The sequence below is a fragment of the Battus philenor genome, unplaced genomic scaffold (assembly GCF_028537555.1).
Source record: "Battus philenor isolate CCGP_79_NKW_IND1 unplaced genomic scaffold, ilBatPhil1.0.hap1 SCAF_1, whole genome shotgun sequence".
In the NCBI taxonomy this organism is placed as follows: Eukaryota; Metazoa; Arthropoda; class Insecta; order Lepidoptera; family Papilionidae; genus Battus; species Battus philenor.
In genome coordinates, this window is record NW_027181661.1 from 19,077,717 (window position 1) to 19,098,364 (window position 20,648).

At 45.9% G+C, this 20,648-nt stretch overlaps 2 protein-coding genes across 3 annotated transcripts; one reads left to right on the plus strand and one right to left on the minus strand.

The window, feature by feature from the left end:
* Window positions 1-5,204: 5,204 nt before the first annotated feature.
* Window positions 5,205-16,446, minus strand: LOC137920088 (uncharacterized). Its single transcript, XM_068763331.1, has 14 exons — window positions 16,390-16,446; window positions 15,891-16,221; window positions 15,023-15,186; window positions 14,752-14,954; window positions 14,445-14,678; window positions 13,262-13,400; window positions 12,741-13,036; window positions 12,483-12,632; window positions 9,800-10,045; window positions 9,500-9,703; window positions 8,379-8,740; window positions 7,575-8,284; window positions 6,263-6,422; window positions 5,205-5,389 (listed from the first exon to the last, which is right to left on the minus strand). The coding sequence occupies exons 1-14, from the start codon at window positions 16,444-16,446 to the stop codon at window positions 5,205-5,207; spliced, it is 3,441 nt and encodes a 1,146-aa protein (XP_068619432.1).
* On the plus strand, window positions 16,235-19,033 carry LOC137920508 (uncharacterized). Of its 2 annotated transcripts, none has more exons than XM_068763880.1 (2): window positions 16,235-16,494; window positions 18,681-19,033. In XM_068763880.1, exon 2 carries the CDS (start codon window positions 18,681-18,683, stop codon window positions 18,999-19,001), a length of 321 nt encoding a protein of 106 aa, XP_068619981.1. In that variant the 5' UTR covers window positions 16,235-16,494; the 3' UTR covers window positions 19,002-19,033. The 2 variants fall into 2 exon arrangements, with proteins under 2 accessions (XP_068619981.1, XP_068619980.1); XM_068763879.1 differs by lacking the exon at window positions 16,235-16,494 and adding an exon at window positions 18,008-18,611.
* The last annotated feature ends 1,615 nt before the right edge of the window (window positions 19,034-20,648 follow it).

The window sequence follows — 20,648 nt, forward strand, 5'->3', positions numbered from 1 at the left end:
CGCCGGTAGAATGGGTGATCTTTTTACTCGCTAACAGACGACCATTAAAAAGCTAGTAATAAATAAATAAACACAAAGAACTAAAAAAGTTACAATTATAAATTACAGTGACGAAATAACTATGTTATTGGAAATGTATAAATAAATTGTTAAACAAATGAAAAAATACGAAACGTAAACATTTTAGAACTCTAGAGTCTAGACGGAAGTCGAAAAAAGTGAGGCGATGTATAGAAGAGAGTAGAGTAGTAGTAGTAGATAGAGAGATAATATTGTGCCTCTTGTTCAACCCTTATAGGGGTTCTACAAGAGGCTCCAAAACGGAACCATATAAAAAAGACTACCATAATATGTGAACAGAAATGGTACAAGAAGCTAGTACTCGACAAATATGTTTTGTACGTAAAAGTTTAGAATGTGGCTCAATATATTAAAAAAGACAAATACATACATACATACATTTTTCTACACATATAAAAGTATACAGACAGATTTGTTAACGGTGTAGAAAAGCTTAAGAAAAGGTTAATGTATATTTCATTTGTGAGCGAATATATTTAAACACTTCGTTTCTGTTCTGTGACCTGAGCGCTGCCCAGATGCTGTTGCTATGCGAGTCAATGGAGTCTAGTATTTAATACTGTTGAAATTATATACAAATAATTATTAATTAATATACATGTAACGCCATCTATTGGAACATAGATTGTATAGTGTTCATACCGTCATTGTTATAAAGTAAAATGTAGGTATGTTTCTGAACGTATAATAAAAAATTAGTTCTGTTCGAATCTCACAACCGGCGTTTTATTATAGGTTATGCGCCCAGTCGAGTTTATTAAAATAAAGTGTTTTTCTCGCGAAAAGACTTGCACAAGCGTGCCGATTAGTCTACGCAGATTGAGAACTATAAGTTTTGTGAACTGTGAATTGTGATATATAGTTAAAAATTAAAAATGGCAAATAACTATATCGTGAGCGTGCCTAAGCTGAAAGGTCGGGAGAACTACACAGAGTGGGCTTTCGCAGCGGAGAATTTTATCATGTTGGAGGGAACTTTTGATTACATCAAAGTTACTAAACCCGAAGAAGCCGCAGCCGACTTAAAAACTAAGGCGAAACTGATTTTAACTATTGATCCATCTCTTTATGTACATATAAAAGAATCTAAGACTACTAAAGAGTTATGGGAGAAATTCAAAAATTTGTTTGATGATTCGGATTTCACCAGAAGGTCAAAGTCAAAATTGAAGGTTATAAAATGCTACAAGTGCAAACAAACAGGACATTATCGCAATCAGTGCACCAGTTCCGATAAAGATTCAGAAAATAACAAGTCTTGTGAACGTAAACAATCAAACGCATTTAGTGCAGTGTTTTTAAATGGTGCTTTCTCCAAAATTGACTGGTATATTGACTCCGGAGCGAGTGCACATTTAACCGCCAATGAACACTGGCTCACAAATGTTTCTGTTCAGCATTCGATCAAAGAAATTGTGGTCGCGAATAAAGAAAAGGTGTCGGTGAAATGTTCTGGTGACGTATCGATAAACACCTTTACAGATAACTGCGAGTATGATGTCGTTGTTGAAGGTGTATTGTGTGTTCCTAGTTTGACCACTAACCTAATTTCTGTGAGTCAACTAATTGCTAAAGGCAATAGAGTACTGTTTAACAACAGTGGCTGTGAGATTTACAATAAATGTGGTGAATTAGTTGGTACTGCTACATTACTAAATGGTGTCTACAAGCTAAGAATGCCTGAAGTATTGATGGCAGCTGTGATGAACTCGAGCGATATTTGGCATCGCAGGCTTGGCCATGTCAATAGCAACTATCTAAATAGAATGGAGACTGCAGTGGAAGGAATCACCCTAGATAAAAAGGCAAATATTTCAAAATTGTCTTGTACGGTGTGTTGTGAAGGTAAGCAAAGCCGCTTACCTTTTCCGCAGAATGGCTATAGAAGTAAAGAACTTCTGCATACTGTTCATACAGATGTATGTGGACCGTTCAATGCTTCGATTGGAGGATCCAAATATTTTATATTATTTGTTGATGATTATAGCCGCATGATATACATCTATTTTATGAAAAACAAAAGTGAAGCTTTTAGTTGTTTTAAAAGATATAAAGTTCTTGTAGAAAACCAACTTAACAAGAAAATTAAAATTTTAAGAAGCGATAATGGTAGAGAATTCTGTAATAAAGAATTTGATGATCATCTCAAGAATTCTGGGATAATTCATCAAAGAAGTAATCCTTACACGCCCGAACAGAATGGCTTGGCAGAGCGCTTTAATCGTACTGTAGTAGAGAAAGCTAGATGTTTATTATTTGATGCTGAACTTGATAAACAATTTTGGGCTGAAGCATCTAACACTGCAGTCTATTTACAAAACAGGACTGTGTCATCAACTCTTAATGGGAAGACTCCATTTGAGTTATGGACACAAGAAAAGCCAGACATTAGCCATTTGAGAGTTTTTGGGAGCATTGTGATGATCCATATTCCTAAGGAAAAAAGAATGAAATGGGATAAAAAGGTTGAAAGAGGAATTCTTGTAGGATATCCAGATGATGTGAAAGGATACCGCGTTTACAATCTGAAAACTAAGCAGATTACAACCAGTAGAGATGTCATCATTGTTGAAAAACCACTAGTAGCTGATGAAGTTTCTGTTCCAATTCAAGAAATACCTGCAGACTCCTTAGAGGTATATGAAGATTCAGTGGGGGTTTTTTCAGATTGCTCTGAAAATGAAGATATCCTTGATGAGACATATGTACCAGAAGAGGACTCTTCCGATAGCTCTATGGAAAGTATTGTAAGTGTTGGTAGAAGAGATGTTGCATGTAGGCAGAGACGACAACCTGACAGGTATGGGCTTTCTAATGCTTGCATCGGTCATAATATAGAAGATAATAGTGTAATTTTGCTTGATGAGGCTCTAAAAGGACCTGAAAAAGAGCAATGGTTAGAGGCTGTTCGTGATGAGTTACAATGCTTTGATAGTAACAATGCGTGGGAACTTGTTGATATGCCTAGATACAAAACCATAGTGCAATGTAGATGGGTTTTGCGTAAGAAGTGTGACAGTGAGAACAATGTAAGATATCGTGCCAGGCTAGTTGCCAAGGGTTTTTCTCAAAAGTATGGGGTAGATTACACGGAGACATTTTCACCTATTGGTAGACATACTACCCTAGGACTATTGTTTTCATTGTCAGTACTATTGGAACTTCATGTTACACATCTAGATGTAAAAACTGCATTTCTCAATGGTGATTTGGAGGAAACTATTTATATGCAAAAACCAGATTATTATGATGTTGCTGGTAGCTCTAATAAAATATTAAAATTAAATAAGGCCATCTATGGTCTGAAACAGGCTTCAAGGGCCTGAAATAAGAAGGTAGACAGTTGTTTGTTAAAAATAGGTTACTGTAAATCAAAGTTGGAACCATGCATGCATATAAAAAATGTTGATAATTTTAAGACTATTGTTACAGTATATGTCGATGACTTTTTTATATTCTCAAATTGTAAGAGAGAAACTGAAAAACTTAAGAATGTATTGTCAAATCAATTTCAAATTAAAGATTTAGGTCAAGTAAAACAATGTTTGGGAATGAACGTTAACTTTGACAAATTAAATAAGTCAGTAACTTTAAGTCAAGAGAATTATATTAATACATTGTTAAGAAAGTTTAATATGACAGATTGTAAGGCTGTTGATACACCTATGGAGAGTAAATTAAGTGTGAAAGACAAACAAAATATTAATAACCAAGTACCTTATCAACAGCTCATAGGGAGCTTGATGTATCTATCTGTTTTAACTAGACCAGACATAACTTATGCGGTTAGCTATTTAAGTCAATTTAATCATTGTCACACTAGTGAGCATTGGGGTTATGCTAAAAGGGTTTTAAAATATTTAAAAGGGACTAAACTATGGTATAAAATATTGCGCAAATGGAAGTTCTGAGATAAAAGGTTTTGTTGATGCTGATTGGGCAAACAATCGTTTGGATAGACGGTCTTATACTGGGTTTTGTTTTGTACTTGCCAATGGTATAATATCTTGGCAATGCAAGAAACAGAAAACTGTGGCTCTATCAAGTTGTGAAGCTGAGTACATGGCTATCTCAGAGTCTTGTAAAGAAGCCATTTATTTGCGGGCTTTACAGTTTGGAATAACAAATAAAATGTATAGTTTGTGTTTATATAATGACAATCAGAGTGCACAGAAGCTGTCAATAAATCCTGTGTTTCATAATAGGTCTAAACACATTGACGTGAAATATCACTTTACTAGAGAATGTGTTTCTAATAATATTATTCAATTAAAATATTTGTCGACAGCTGATATGCCTGCTGATATGCTCACAAAGAGTTTGTGTTCTAAAAAGCATCACACTTTTATGAATGTATTAGGTGTAGTTGTAAAATAGATGCAAGTTCAGTTAACATATTGTCATTGTGTGATTATTTGATATAGTGGGGGTGTGGAAATTATATACAAATAATTATTAACCCTTAATTTGATAATGTATGCCCTAACATACATCAATCATTTACGATTTGTATTCTTGAGTAGTTGTTGGTATATGTTGTGGCATATATGAGTTTTCAGGAAAACTAAGCTTTTCAGATTTTTTTTTTCAAATTTTTCTATAGTCGTTTTATGTGTATAAATAACATTTCTGATGACAAAATTCAGGTTTTATAGCATTTTATACTTTGCCAAATTAAGGGTTCATTAATATACATGTAACGCCATCTATTGGAACGTAGATTGTATAGTGTTCCTACCGTCATTGTTATAAAGTAAAATGAATGTATGTTTCTGAACGTATAATAAAAAAGTTAGTTCTGTTCGAATCCCATAACCGGCGTTTTATTATAGTAATAAATCAAAAATGAATCAGAAATATCGACAAAATACACGAAAGATAAAGTTACGAAACAATTTGAAACTGTTCATTACCTTAATCAAATAACTTTGAAAGTAATCCAGCCCCCGTCACACGTGTGCGTACATATACTATATTATTTCTTATTTTTGGTACTGAAATACCGCGGTCAACGCACGTCTGTTGGCCGCTGTGAAGAATGTTGAATACCATTATTGCAGAGGAAAGCTTTCAAGTCGCGATTTAGGAGCAACCTCGAGCAGCAAGCTTCGACCGGCGCCTGCTCAGGACGGCAACGCTGCCAACAGGAAAAACGGCGCCGCCGCCGCGCGGGGCCCGCGAGCGAACTTTTGTAAAATGATCGCGTCTACGCGCGCCACCGGCGCGGCGACACGCTCGAGATATTGCAAGCTGCTGCATTGTGACACGTCATAAGAAGAACTGGAGAACCAATTATGATGTACTTTTTCTGCGTTATCATGCATATAATGCATTATATCGTGTCATAATACTCACACGAAATCATTGGCCGGTAAGAAATATACACCACAAATTAACACCGTCGAAAGATACAACACATACGTCTAAGACGACCAGAGAACTTGGGACGTATATATTCCAAAGGTACAGTCCGCCATTAATAGTTCAGTTAATGAGGCGACCGGGTTATTAAATCGTTAATTGTGGTGCGCATTACATTGACAACGATCTCCGCGACGAGATCTTGTTTCTTCCGCGTGATGTTTATGCTGATAGCCGAGGTCATCTTTACGGCGTATGTAATAGAGTCCAAATAAATCTTGGGCGGGCTCACGATAAAAATATCGCATCCCATCACAATCTTCGCCGTAAGCCAATAGAATTTAATGTAGGCGATATTGTGATGAAACGTGCAAATGTTTTAAGTAACAAGGACAAATACTTTAGTAAGAAATTATCCCTCAAATATATAAAACGTCGTATAATTAAAAAGAGTTCTCCCTTAATGTATGTATCAGAAGACATGGCCGGTAAAAATGTTGGAACGTGGCATATAAAAGATTAAAAAAAAATAAGTTTGAACAAATAATAAACATAACGCGACACAACATAAACTAAAGCATTACCGTTAACCGCGTAATATTTCATTTGGGTTATTAGATTGAATCTATAACCATCATAATTGTTTGGTCGCGTTAGAAATCCTCATAATGATTACTATTGCTAGTTTGTTTGCGAGAAGTATGAAGGAATGAATTTAAAAGGATAAAAGTGAAATTGTTATCAAAGAGTTCGGATTTTGTGCAAGTGTTATGCTAAAAATATCCTTCGATCATTGAGGTTGAATTTACGAGTATATCACCTTGCACCGGAAGCAACACATCCTGTGAACTACCGGCGCTCCCTGCTCTCGACTTGCTGCCGCCTGACCAGTCCCGGGAGATCGCGCGGCTGGCTGCCACCACCGTCAGGGGAGTACCGAGCTGCGGTGTGAAATGAGACCAGGCCTTCTGCCCACTACCCTATGATTTAAATACATTTTTCTTCTGTTTCCGAGTTGCTGTTTTCTTTTTACCTACCATCTACAGCAAATAACGTAACCAACTAGAGTAGTGTTGGTTATCTATTAGTGGTCCGTAGGTGAAAATGATCGATTTGTTCTCTCGCATTTGCTCCCAGCCTATGAAAATTAATTCACGTTTAACGCGGGGCTGAGCAACCTTTTTAATCAACGTGCAAATGTCAATTTTTGAATTTTTGGCCCCATAAAATAACTATTAGTAATAATTTACGCAACTTCATTCATAATAAACGATACAATTAAAAATATACAATTTTTAAAAAGTCCATGTGCCGCTTACAGATTTTAATGCAAAATAGAATTAAAGAAAAAAGGACAGATAAACAAATTTACTTGAAATTTTAAACAAGAAATTAACCCCAGCTCTTTCGCCACAAGCCGGTCACTGCGAGCCGCGGGCGGCCGCGCGTCGCTCGGTATTGGACGGTTGTCAATTTTTATCAATTCCAGTTGAAAATATTTTTACGCAAACATATGCACAGAGATCATTTGCTTTGCATTTTTCGTCAAAAGAGGAAATTTCTCATGGCTCCCGTAAGATTTATAAATAATTTCGATGTTTACAGAGAAAACTACATATTATAAATTGCAGTGTCGTTGAAATGTTGTGAACGGAGCGCGCCGTCTGAATATTTGGCAGCAAACTGTCGCCGATAAGCCACAACACAGACACGCTTCCTGATCAGAAATAGAGAATTATAAGCTGTTTACAAACGAACCTACAAATTTTGTCGCAATTGGCGACGCAGGCGCCGGGGCTTCCAGAAACTTTAATTTTTATATCATCGCCGGCCTCTGTGGCGGACGAATAACACAAATAATAATCAGTTAAGTGTAAGTTTTTAAGTTTTAAGAGATGCGGTATTTTTATTTATTTACTGATTCGAGGGAAGCTTCTGCTTTACCGTTTGACTGAGGAATTTATGAGAATTTACTAATGCTGTAAATGTAATATTTTGTCGATCGAACGAAGTCGTTCAGAGCTTCTAGTAATAAATGAGACGCTGTGGTCAAAATATTTATTTCTAGCGGTGACACGCACGCGGTGGTGACGCGCGCAGGGACTCCGGTCTTGCAGTCAGACGACGATCACGGTGTTTGGCAGGCAACCCCTGCCGGCGGCAGCGCTCGGGGGCGGGACGCGCCCGCCCTGCTTCTGCTCGCAAAGGGCGGGTTTGGACCTGCCAGGTGATGCGCTAACGTCTTTTTTCTCAGCGGATGATGGGCATGGAGGTGGGCACTGATTTTTTTGCGTTCTCGAACCTTCTGTGCCCGGCGTGTCTTTTCGGCAGCTCGATATTTTATTCTGAATATTTTTCAGGGTCAGCCATGTCTCGCCGGGGGGCGTGCGGGGCTGTTTCTCCCCCAGCAGCGTCAGACGCAGGCGCACGGCGTGCGTGCCCGCCGGCGCCGCCAGCTCCAGCAGCCCGCCCGCCACCGGCTCCTCCTGCTCCTCTGCGGCGGCACTCCGGCCCACTCCGGCAGGCAGGAGCGCACTTTTTTCACTAAGCATTGCGTTTAATTTATCTGCATCGGCGGTGATTCTATCGATAACGGCTTTCATTTCGTTTGCCATCGCGCCCTTGACCTGACCTTGAAGCGCCTTGCTGTCAGTGTGCAAGCTGCGGCGGCCGGCGCACGCGCTGCCGGAGCGCCGCTTGGCTTTGTCGAGGGGCGCCGGCTGCCGGCAGCGGACGGGCTCCGGTTGTATCTTCGGTGGCGAAGCGCACCAGGCGCTCAGGCAGGCGGACTCGTTTTCCCTGCAAAGTTTCTTAGGGACCGAGCTCTGGCCGCCAGGAGTTTCTGTATTTTTGTTTTGCTTGCGGCAACAATTGGTCGGGACGGGGGAGCTTCCGGGAGAATTTGCGGTTAGGTTGCGGTCGATCTCGAGCAAAACGCGCGGTTGGTGTGCGCAAGGGTCGACGCGAGACGACCGCGCAGTCCGTCGCCGGGTCCAAGTCGACGAAGCCGCGCGCGGTGGGCGTGGTGGGCGTGGTGGGCGCGGGCAGCACAACGTAATCGCGGCCGTCGGTGGCGCGCGCCACCTCGCGGTCCGTGCCAAGCCGGTAGCGGGGCGGCGCGGGTGCGAGAGAGCCACGCGCGAGGCGGGCTGCCACCTCGCGCTCGTAGTGGCAGCGGCGCGCGCGCTGCATCAGCCAGGCGTTGCGCCACGCGGTCCAGCGCGTCCCCGCAGCGTCGCCCGTCGCTGGGAACCGGCTTTGCGTTATCGAGTTCTTTCGCCGAAGTCGAAGATGTGCTCTGGGAAAAATAAAAGTCTTTTTTATACAATTGCAGTGGACGATGGAAGACCCGTATGGCTCTATAGCTGTACAGCATCAATTAGCCTGATTACTCCACGCGCTGTACTCGCGTCACTGACAGCTGCACGTCGGCGTGAGTTGTAAGTGAATCTATTGGAGAGCTACATGAGTGACGTAAAAAGTTTTGAGCGCGTTTCGTCAAGCGGATTTAGTAAATCCTTTGTCACGATGTATATTATTTTGCCGCCCTCGGGTTGCTGTGTAGAACATTTTGTTGTTTTCCACGGCAACTCGGAGAGGGCGAAACGCAATGAACAAACTTTTTCTAGAAGGCCGGCTGTATGAATTGACGCAACAGATCCTTTCCAGTGAATTGATGTTCGCGATTATTTGTTGCTAAAACATTTTTGACTGTCGACGTCGACATGTTTACAGCTGACCGGCGCAGCGGGCGATTAACGAGAAACATTCTAATTTGATGAACATGGGCGGCGGTGATGAATTCGTAGAGCGAAAGCTTCAACAGTTTTTATAGAAGAAACGCATCATAAAATTCGGTCTAAAATCGAGTAGTAATCATCTTCTTTAAGCTCATGCGTAAGTGTACTGACGGTACGAAACTCGTCCGGGCTGGTGTTCACGAGTTGGTAATTTTTTTATCAATTACGATATGTCATTGTAACAAATAAAATTGATTACATAGAGGACTACACAAACGCTCGGAACTTTCATTTCACCGTATTATGAATGAAACCACCTGCGTGTGGTGTTGGCAGGAGAGCGCGCAGGGCGGCGACGGGGCAGCGCAGGGCGGCGGGGGCGCGCGCGCTGGTGGCCGGCAGCGCAAGCGCACGCCGCGCAACGACGTGCGGCCCGGCGCGCGGCACGCGGGCTCCGCCGCCGGCGCGCACGGCGCACACGCGGGCAGCTCGCGCGGCGCGCACCACGACGCGCGCAGCCCCTGCGGTGCGGGACAGTCAAGTGGCCGGCGCTGAAAGTCTATCCTTTAGAGCTTTGACGACTTAGCCAAAGTCATGAAAATAAAATACAGCTTTACCGTGTGCAAGCGGCTGGTAATCGCGCGCATCGCGGCTCGGTGCAGCGCCATGGCGTGTGAGTCCCGTGCGTGCGTGGTGCGACCGCAGATGCGTCGCGAGGGCCGCGCGGTCGCGACGGCCGCGCGTCGCGCAGTATTTTGTTTGGTTGTTTAAAAGGTTCTCGTGAATGACCACTGACCGACAAACTAATCCTCCTCGGCGCCGACCACCACATCATCAGTTTCAAGCACTGGACATGTCCACACCTTTAAAATAAACAAAGTAAATTATGTATAAAACTAATTTACGTTCACAGCGCCGCTATCACATTTATTTTGAATACAATACCTTACACACAATGTTAGTACTTATAAAAGTGTGGGTCTTGGATCAAAAAAATTGCATTTAACTTTATTACAAACTGTCTTGAGGTCTTTCGTGTTTTATTCTTAACCGTCGCCGCGCTCATTATAATTGCGAGCGTAGGTGTGTTTAACTTAAACATAAAGTTCACGGACCCCTCCGTTCCGTTTCCAAGATATAATAAATTATGACTTGTCCGTCTAGCCCCCCGCTACGGCAGACGTGAGGTCGGTCACTGTACCTGAATGCCTTTTGCTTAGAATGTTTTACATTGCTATAGATTGGCGCGGTGGATGGCATCACGCTCATTTGTCTAATGTAGAAGGATTTTCTGTTGGTGCCAGTGCTGGCCAGTGTTCCCTCTGTGGTTTCATAATTATGGACCAGGTTTCTGTCCAGGAATAGACGGTACCGACGATGGAAGTTTATAAGGCAAAACCACCACGTGCAAGATCCCACTCGATGCAGTTTACTTCAATAAAACTTTGTTTTTCATTTAAAATTTTTACCAGACATTCGTTCAAAAATTTACCGGACCCTATAGATACGCAATGCGGTGCAGATGCTGTAATCGAATACCCCCGCGGAGATACGCGAGCCTTACAGGTTACATAATGCACTAACGGGAGGTTCCGGCGTCAATAGAACCTGCGGTACTTCTAGGTTGTGTCGGTTAATATAAGCATTGCAATGCTGCGAGATTGTTGCAGGCCAAACTGCTGCTCTATTGTGCGTGCTGTTGTAAGCTTTAATACGCACAGACAGAACCGATAGATAGGACCGCCGCCGCTGTCGAGTGCCGGGCACCGCCGACGCTTTTTTAAGAACTGTGTTTAATCTATCCGCCCTTGCGTAGCCCGAATCCAGGTTGTAAACGTGTTCATTCGCGCGCCGATGCTGTTGCTCCTGGTCGTGGTGATATATGATTACTGTGAGAAATAGATTAGAGTCGACTTCGGTTGCTGTGAGTTAACCATGTCTTAAATAAATGTTTCTCAATAACGTCTTTTCTTTTCTAAATGCCTTGCCGAGCGCGCACAAATTGTAAATTAAAATCTGTATATTTGATGCAATTGCAGGCATCTTTACTTTTGACACCGAGCGTGAAGGCTTCCGACCGGCGCCCGGCGTGTCGTCGCGTCGTCGCGTCGTCACGTCGTCGCGTCGTCGCGTCGAGTTGTTACTTTTTACATTTCCCGCTGTCATCGACGCGCAACTTATGCGGTAGATGTATTACCTTTTATTGGTATTGAAGGCGCGTTCGGTGCATAGTTTTTCCGTAATTTGCGATAACATAAACCACAAAAGTAAAATATTTTAATTTATTAAAGGATTAAAGTATAATGTTACTCTACTGACAAAACAAATAATTGTTCCAAAATATCAATCACATTGACACTCCGCTATCACTAGTACATAAATTCAAAAAGTAATATATACGAATAATTAGAGAAATGTCATATACGGTGTCGGGTGCGCTAGGCCGGGGGGGGAGGAGTACTCACGTAGAGGTCGGGGCCGGCCAGCGCGAGCAGGTGATGTGGTCGCGCGGCCAGCAGCGCGACCACGGGCGGCGCGGCGTGCTGCAGCGGGGCGGCGCGCGCCCCCGAGCGGGCCGCCCACACGTGCAGCGCGCGCTTCCCGCCGCCGCCCGGCCTGCGCAAGCTTGAATGTAGCGCCGGCGGGAGCTTTCGTACGTGCCTACGATCCACCTAATTCAAATGTTCCGCAGGCAAGCGTTGCGGATGGGAAGGTTGCTTTACATTATCATTTGGGTCGAAATATCGAGTTCGGTCGGCTCGTGTGATCGCTATACCTCGAACAGTTGAGGAAAGAATCCCGGATTTGATTGATTGCAAAACTGAAATGATTCCTTCGATCTTTCAGGCGCACAGACACTAATTTCTTGAGCAAACTCAGCAGAATCCGTAATAACAGAAGCTCAGGCTAACGGGTGCAGAGATGTAGTCGCTCACTCTAAGCTTCGTTGACAAACACCAAGCGCTCGACGAGACACGGAGAGGCCGGCGCGATTGATCGAATCGGAATTGAGATCTGCAATCGAACGACAGTAACCGACTTAACCCTGCCGATTGGCGCGGCGAGTCTGCAGAACAAATGAGCGCTCGGGCCGTGAGGTTCTGGAGTGGACAATATTGATCTGTAAGCGCACCCGTCTCAAGATACTGGACGCAGGCCACTTTCAACACGTCCTATTGAAAACCTATGAAGGAGGACTTTGTTCAGCAGTGGATATCCTATGTGTAAAACGTCGATGATCAGGATGATTACATTCGAACGGAGCGATGGAACCGAAACGTAGAGAGTGCAGGGACTCACGCGACGATGAAGTCGTCGGAGACGGCAGGCTGCACCGCGTAGGGCAGCTCCAGTGCCGACGCGGCGTCGTGCACGCGCAGCAGCGGCAGCAGCGCCGGCAGCGACACGCACGCTTCGCCCGAGCGCCCGCACGCCCACACGCACCCGCCGCTGCGCATGCCGCAAACACAGTTCATTGATTTTATCTCTACCGCCACTTCTCCCTTCACGAAATGGCGGTTGGTCATCTGAGGATGCGTGAATTAATATTGAAATTACTTGGAATGCACTTTTAGTCCGAGCACCCTGCACCCGAAGTCAAAGGTGGCGAGCGGCGGCGTACACAGCACGCGCACCGCGTCCTCGCTGGGCGGCGGTGAGCCGGCACGCGGCACTGCGGGAGGTGGCGCTGTGCGGCGCGCGCGCACGCGCTCTGCCAGCGGCACGCGCGCCACCAGCGGCGGCGGCGCGCGTGCACGCAGCCGCCACGCACCCAGCGCTCGCGCTTCCTCGCGCGCGCCGCCCACCGCACCCAGCGCCGCCACTAGCACGCGCACGCGTCTCGCCGCCTGCACCTGCACCACAGCATCAAAGCATCACACCCGGGCGTCCTGTGGGTGCGCGCGAGGCTTTTCTCACCGAACTATAAAAGTATTATCTCAAACAAGAATATGAATAAAGATGTGCTCTATCGGTTTATATTAAAGCTGTAGGAGCAGTATGGAAGAGAGTCGCTCATTGCCCGCCGAGTAGTGTACGAAAGCGGCCACACCGCGCGCAGGTCGGTCGTGCGCACCCACCGGCAGCGTCGCGCGCCAGTACTGTGGCAGCGGCCCATCGGCGTCCTCCGGCCCTCCGCCCGCTGGCCCTGCGCTCGCCGCGATCTCTGCTTCCAACACCTCCAACTCTTCTGCGGGCACTTCGACAACGAGTAAGTGTCTGAAAAATCAAATTCAAAAAATAATCAAATTCATAAAAGCAACAGCAATTTACTCTTCCGCTGGTAAGGTTTTTGTTTAATTCTAGCTTTTTATGTTGTACTAGTGAAAAAAAACACAGATCAGCTAAAGGAGGATTCTCTTCCTAAGACGAAGACGTCTTAGCACAAGTAAAACCAAGACGGACAACTACACTAATTAGACATTTGCGGAGCCACAGCGAGGGTGCTGCGGCAGAGCCTTCTTGCGTAACGTTCTGGAACGCAGTAGCCATGTGACACAGGTGTTGTGGCCTGTTGCATATCTGAAGACCTCTAAAGTAAACTACCGAGGGCAAGCATCGAAGGAACTTTAGCGTGTACAAGTTTCCCACAAACTTGTTTTTACCCTGAAGAGCTTCATGTGTAAAGAAAGAATTCAATCAATAAAAGGAAAGACGGTTACAGCAGTCGTGGAAACGGAAAGTGACAAATCGAACCGGCGGAGGCAGCGACATTTCTGAAGGACCTGGCAGCTGTTCAACGCGTCCGCGAACTGGGACACGATCTGGTACTGCACGTCAGCTCGAGCACTATAGCGTTAGTGCGGGACGTCTATCCCCCCACTAAGTAACAAAGGGTCTTTAGGCGTCGCAAGACCAGGGTTTTCGACTAAGGAGAGCACTCCCCAAAAAGGAGACGAAAATCGGCCAATAGCTAAATATAGAATAGAAATATGCTAAATGCCATTTATATCTGTAGATCTATAAAAGTCAGCATGGACAAACAGGTTTAACTTACTTAAGCTTAGTAAATAAGTTACTTTTAATTCTTATTGTAGATAAGTTACGACACGTACAAGTCTAACGGAAAATTCCGTAAATAAAAATAAAAACAATATGGTCAACCAAACTATTTGCGAGCTGAAACGTCTCTGCCGGTGCAGGAGCAAGAGTAGGAGCAGGAGCAAGAGCAGGGGCAGGAGCAAGAGCAGCAGCAGGAGCAAGAGCAGGAGCAGGAGCAGAAGCAGGCGAGCGCGACATTGAATAAACGGGGAGCAGTCTCACGTGATACCGGCGGCCGCCTCGTTGTAGACGCGCAGCGCCGGCGCCGTGACGCCCGCGTGCTCCGAGTGCAGGCGCTGGTCGGCCGCGTTGAGCCACAGCGTGGTCACTGCGCGGCCCGGCGCCAGCAGCCGCGTCGTCAGCGACACGAAGGCGCGCGCGCCCGCCCAGCACCCGCCGCACGCGCTGCCCGCCACTCGCGCCGCCGCCGCCCAGCCGCGTGCTGCACACGCCCGTCTGTACCTCGCAAACTGTATCCTTCAGGCTCCCGAAGAAGCGTGCTCCTGGCCGAGCGGCCGATTTTTCTAACGCATGGTACTCGCCATCGAAGCGCAGCACGACCAGCTCCCAGCGGTCTGCGAGCGTCAACGGGCCGGCCAGCAGGAGGCGCGCATCATCGGGCGCCCAGTGCACCGCGCAAGCCGCCGCCCAGCCGCGCGCGCTCTCGCTGTGTCGCCAGCGCGCGCGCCAGCAGCACCCTGCGCCACTCTCCTCGCTGCTGCGCGACCACACCTGCACACGTCGCGCACTCTCTACACCCGGCCTGCGGGCGCCGCGGGCGGCCGGTGTTCGGCGCGTACCGTGACCGAGGCGTCATCTGCGGCCACGGCCAGCCTGTCGCCGGCGTTGCTGAGCGCGGCGTGCGTGGCGTGCGCGCCGCGTGCTACCAGAGTGCGCGCGCGCAGGCGCCAGCGCGCTGACGCCAGCTGGTGCTCGCGCCTCCACGACCAACTTCGCCATGTCTCTGTAACGGTCGCTTTGTTAATTTTTCCAATAAGATTTGGAAACAATTATTTTTTTTATAATTGTTTATAATCTAATATGCTATACACCGAGGTGTAAAATGTATTTGTGCGCACGTTTATAATGTATGTAATTTTATTTCTGATAATTTTCAAGCTGTTCAATTTACCGTCGAATTCATTCAAAAAAAATTGAAGCAAATACAAACTCGATCGGGTGTTGAAGAGGTAGGGTTTTACTGTTGAATTTTTTATAAACTCGATAAAATTTTTATGTAATGATAAGCTTGAATAAATATGTCTTGTCGCTAGAGATTCCTTTTTGTTAACGATTCCATCACGCCGCGTTCGTTTTGTACGATTATGCCGGAAAATGAACAGCGCCATCTATCGACGACGAGTAATAAGAGCACTCGCGCTTTGGTGGCTAGTTATGGACTGAGTGCTTCATGATCTACATCAGGTGCGACCATTTATAATGCTAAGGCGGCGGCAATGCAACGTTTGTATACAAACGTGGACTATACAGACGTTCTCTTATTTAAAATCTATGTTGAATTTTTAATAACACGGAAAAGTACAAGAAGAGATGTCTGTGTGAACGCGTCGATGCCGGTCGTTACACGGCGATGTGCTGCGTAGTCCTTCGCAGCGGCGCACAAACGCACGGCAACGAGTGTATGGAGTGAGCAGGGGAGACACGGACCTGCTTGCTGCTGGCGGGCGGCGTTCAGCGCGCGCAGATGCTGCGGCGAGGCGCGCGGCAGCAGCGCGCGGCGCCACAGCGCGTCGTCGGCGGCGACGCGGAGCCACGCGCGGCACACGGCCGCCGCCGTGCGCAGCTCGCTGCCCGTCAGCCGCGCGAACACGGCGCGCAGCACCGCCTGCGCCGCGCCCGCGCCCGCACCCGCGCCCTGCCACGCGGACTCGCGCATCGCCCGCCCGCCCAATGCCGCGCGCGTTTCGCCACTGCGCTTGAAATAGAAAGCGCTCGCCCGGCCCGCGCGGCCCGCGCGCCCCGCCCGCCTCGTTCCAAACTAAATTAATATATTGTCATCGGAAAACGCGCGAACAACACCCACGTAGCTCGCTCTGCCTGCCGCGGTGCTACATTCGAGTTGAACGACTAATCTCTCAGTTCTTTTGTTTCCTCATACGATTATGTCTCGATGGCGAGTTCGGACCGCGGCGCCGGCTCTGCCAACCAAAGCACGAGAGTCGGGCGCTGGAGCCGCCGGAGCCACCGCTTCAACTTTGCTCATTACTTACCACGCTTAGTAACCAAGAAAGAATTCTAGAAATTTATATCGGTAACTAGATTTTTAGTATGAAGTTGTGTAATATTGCATGTTAGCTTTCCATGTCTAAATTAAAATTTAAACAACAAAGAAAAGATACGAAAGCAACAATTGTCACAATTTATAATGCAGTAAAATATTTGAACACTTGTAGGGGCAATTACTTTTTTTTTTACTTTTACACACTTTGTTAACTATTACGTATAGATAATTTGCATGTCATTAACGTGTCATTCTTTCACTTCATCTATTAAACTCATGCAAGCAACACGTACCGACTGCATTTTAATTATAATCACGCTAATTTTACGCACACTTATTATTTTTCAATAAGTTTTTTTATCTTTCCTCTTTTGTTTTAGAATGCTCTAAATTATGTAACTCCGTTCTGACAGTAAACAATCACATCAACTGCTCTCGGGTCCCGGGAGATCGCGCGGCTGCTCACCACCAGCATTAGAGTAGCACCGGCCTGCGATGTAAAAACAGACCAGGCCTTCTGCCGCTACCCTTTTAATTGAAATGTCTGTTTCATTTCACCTTACTACTTACTTACTATTGTATGTACGAGTATAAAATGGATTGTTAGTGTAAGTGTGAACCTTTGTTATATAAATAACATGAACATGTTATTTATATTGTTGGGATCATTTCATATAAGGAACCACCAATCAGTTTATGTACCTGTACATGTGCGTCTTAAAAGTTTAGATGTTGTTGCCGCCTCCAAAAGGTGTCCAGTGCCGTTCCGCGTGGGTCGGATTCCACGAGTTGTTTTGTAACTTCTGTCCGATCAGATTGCCTTTCCTTTTTCAAGGAATGTTTCGGGTTCCGTGCGTGTTTTCCGACAGATTAAATTAAATTTCATACCACAAGTTCGATGGCGCGCTTGACTACAGGGTAGTAATTAAGGTGGTATTTGCGGTCATTGATTAATTTTGGGACCCGAACACTCGTTTTCTTTCTCCCTGTCACGAGGAACGAAGTAGTAGGGGCACCCTGCTAGGACATAACGTTGTCGCCTCGCCAATGCGTTTCACAATAACCGCAGACGACAAAAGGACACCTGCTCATTTCCCTTAATGAGCAATATATCAGGAGGCGTGTAATCCAGTTCCCGGTCTTAATTTGTTATCGTACACTTTAGAATACATTTAAATTTGTATGGTGATCTTAGTTTGATTTGTTCTAGGAACATTATTTTCACACGCGACTTATTTTTCCACTAACACGGATCAAGGAATTCGTGCGCGTGACCAAATTCTTAGTTTTATCGTTACAGCGCGTCTCTGAGGGACGCGTTGTTCGCCTTACGTGTTTAAATCGTAGGCACATTGTCCGCATGCGGCGGAATCCAAACAATAGTCAAACGATTCTCGAAGTGGTTCTCACGTCAACTTCAACAATTTAAAATATTTTCGTCACGTAAAGCGAGTCGAACTTGTTGGATATATGAATCGAATGCGGAGTGCTACGGCGCTCACCGGCCTGGCGACGGCCTATTTGTCGGCCGCTTGTTGCCGCTTGTTGCTGCTTGTTGCCGCTTGTTGCTGCTTCTTGTTCCCGCGCATACGACGGCTACTGAACATTCATAGCCCGTGTGACGAATCGACAGGAACACAAATTAGACAACCAAAGGAAACCTTCCTTCCTGAGTGCAGTCTGTGCAATTTAGTTAAGTATTTTGCATACTTAATCTATTTGAAATTGCGTGCGTGCTTACGTTTGTTCCTGAAGTCACACGCTTCTGAGGAAGAAAGCCTGGTCTTCTATACTTATTGACTCGAGGTGCACGAGGTTCGGATTGCGAGGAGCATTCTCTCGGCGTGCGTAAGTAATTTTCCGCGGTTGAACAATGCGCGCGCGGCTGCGGGGCTATAAGCGCGGGTAAGCGCGCGCCGGAGCACTCGCCGCGCCGCCGCCACGGACATGCGCTCGCTCGTCGCGCCGCTCGCCGCGCCGCTCGCCGCGCTCCTGTAGTTATTTCCTTTTATTTCGTGTGTATGTAAGCGCTTTTGCTGCTGAGCTATTTGTGATTTATCGGCACAGGCAATGGCTACAGCGCGCCGGACACCACGCTGGACCACTTCTACATCCCGGACCGGCAGTGCTCCGGCGTCGTGCACAACGTGAGTACCGCGTCCTCTCCCGCCAGCACAGCCGCGCGACACTGAGCCCGCTCCTCTTTCGCTGCGCAGATGACGCGCGCGTGCCGGCGCGTGAGCACGCTGCACGTGCAGGTGGTGGACTCGCAGCCCTACCCCGCTGTCAGTATCGACGAGGCGCTGGGGCACGCGGGTGTGCAGCGGCGCGCCGGGCCACGCGGCTGCCTCGGGCGCGCCTCCGTCAGCGTCGCCGTGGGATGCGCGGACGCGCACCGCTCTGCCCGCGCGTTACCCGACGCCGCCGTCTCTGCCGCGCCCGTGGCGGTCGCTGAGCAGCAGGAGCAGTGGTCGCAGCTGCCGCAGTGGCGCCGCCTGCCGCCCGTGTCCTCCGCGCCCTGGTCTAAAGACGAGTAGCGAGCCCGCATGTGCCCATCCTCAGGAATAAATTACGCTGAGCTTACTTAGTGTCTCTTTCATTGAACCTTGACCTGTCTCGGAACAAACTTGACGTCAGTTGAATCTCTTCGAAAACTAAATAATTTTAAAAGCTGTCCCTAAGAAAACAACTCAGGGTATTGCTGCGATAGAAAAACAAAGCGCTAACAATGGCGCTGCCCGAGTCCAAACGTCATAACGAAAACGCCCTGCGCGCCTACGCTAATAGTTGTAGCAGCCCCCGGAGTTTTTATCGATGAATGCCTATTCCCGGACGCAGATCACCCATAGCGATCCAACGGTCTGAAGAGTGCAAGGGTATGCCCTACGATATTCTGCGTTAGAAGGTAATATAGTAAAAGGAGAGATCTGAACCGTAAGGAATAAATTCATAAAACTATTGTATTTGTGGGAACAGATTCAGGTCTATGTTCAAAATGCAGTATTGCTTACGGCGGATTTCCGCTACTGAAGCAGGATCATAGCGAAATTCACTTAGTAAGTACAGAATAATTTGCTAGATGGCGCTGTGCGAGGCGTTGTCGTAATCACTGATATGAAATTTGAGCCAAATACAAAAAAGATTTTAAGCACTATGCAGTGCCACGCTTCAAATTATTAAATTCTTTTTAAATTTTATTAAATAATTATCAATTCTTTATTGTTTTTAATTACCTATAATTCTGGCAGCCGGCCCGCCATTAGTTCATGATTTGCCCGAGTGGCCCCTGGTCTTGATAAGTCTATGCAGCCATGGACTAGATGAACTATTAAAGCTAAAACATGTGAATTGTCAATGAAAAGGCTGACCGAGAAATAGGAATCGCGAATCAGTGACAACAGCGGGAAAGGAGTGAAGAAGAGCAATGGTAGCCCGGTCGCGATGCATTGTGACGGGTTTATTTCCCTTATTATAATCTTAAATATAACTCTAATTTTGGCATTAATAATTAAAAATTACTTATGACTGCTACTGCTCTGAATCTGAGATTGGGCAGTAGCGCTTTTAAGTACCATAATACCAAACTGCGATCTCCAACCCACCTGTTAAATGTGGCGATTGTGGTATATCCCCCAAAGACATCTCTGAGGGAGACCTTTGCCTGGCAGTGGACCTCATCGTACAAAAAAATACTTGTTGTTATATTATATGACAATCCGATGTATATATATATACATATATATGCCTAAGAAAATTAATTAAATTAAGATGAATACAGAAGTACATAAGGTGAGAACTATAAATAAAGACAAGCTTATAATACCTTTCTTTGGGAGTCATAAAATTAGTAACTCTTTTGCAATGTCAATCTCCGTTGTTTGAGTTCATTAAAAAAAATTCTATCCACGTTTGAAGGATTTTTTTATTGATAATAAAGCTAGGGAATGAAGAATCTAATGCTGTATTACGGATATTGTAAAATTGACCACAAACTAAACTGTCTGAGTTTGTTGTGGGCTCTTCTCATATCAGGGCGCACTTGGAACATTGAGTAGGAGGATGCTATTATAGGAGAGTTCAGTCTTATTATAGTTTCCATCAAATTGAGATCTTCAGGGATTCTTTTGCTGACGAGGTAATCGCTGCAAATATTCCTATATGGATAATAATATCTGTAAATAAAC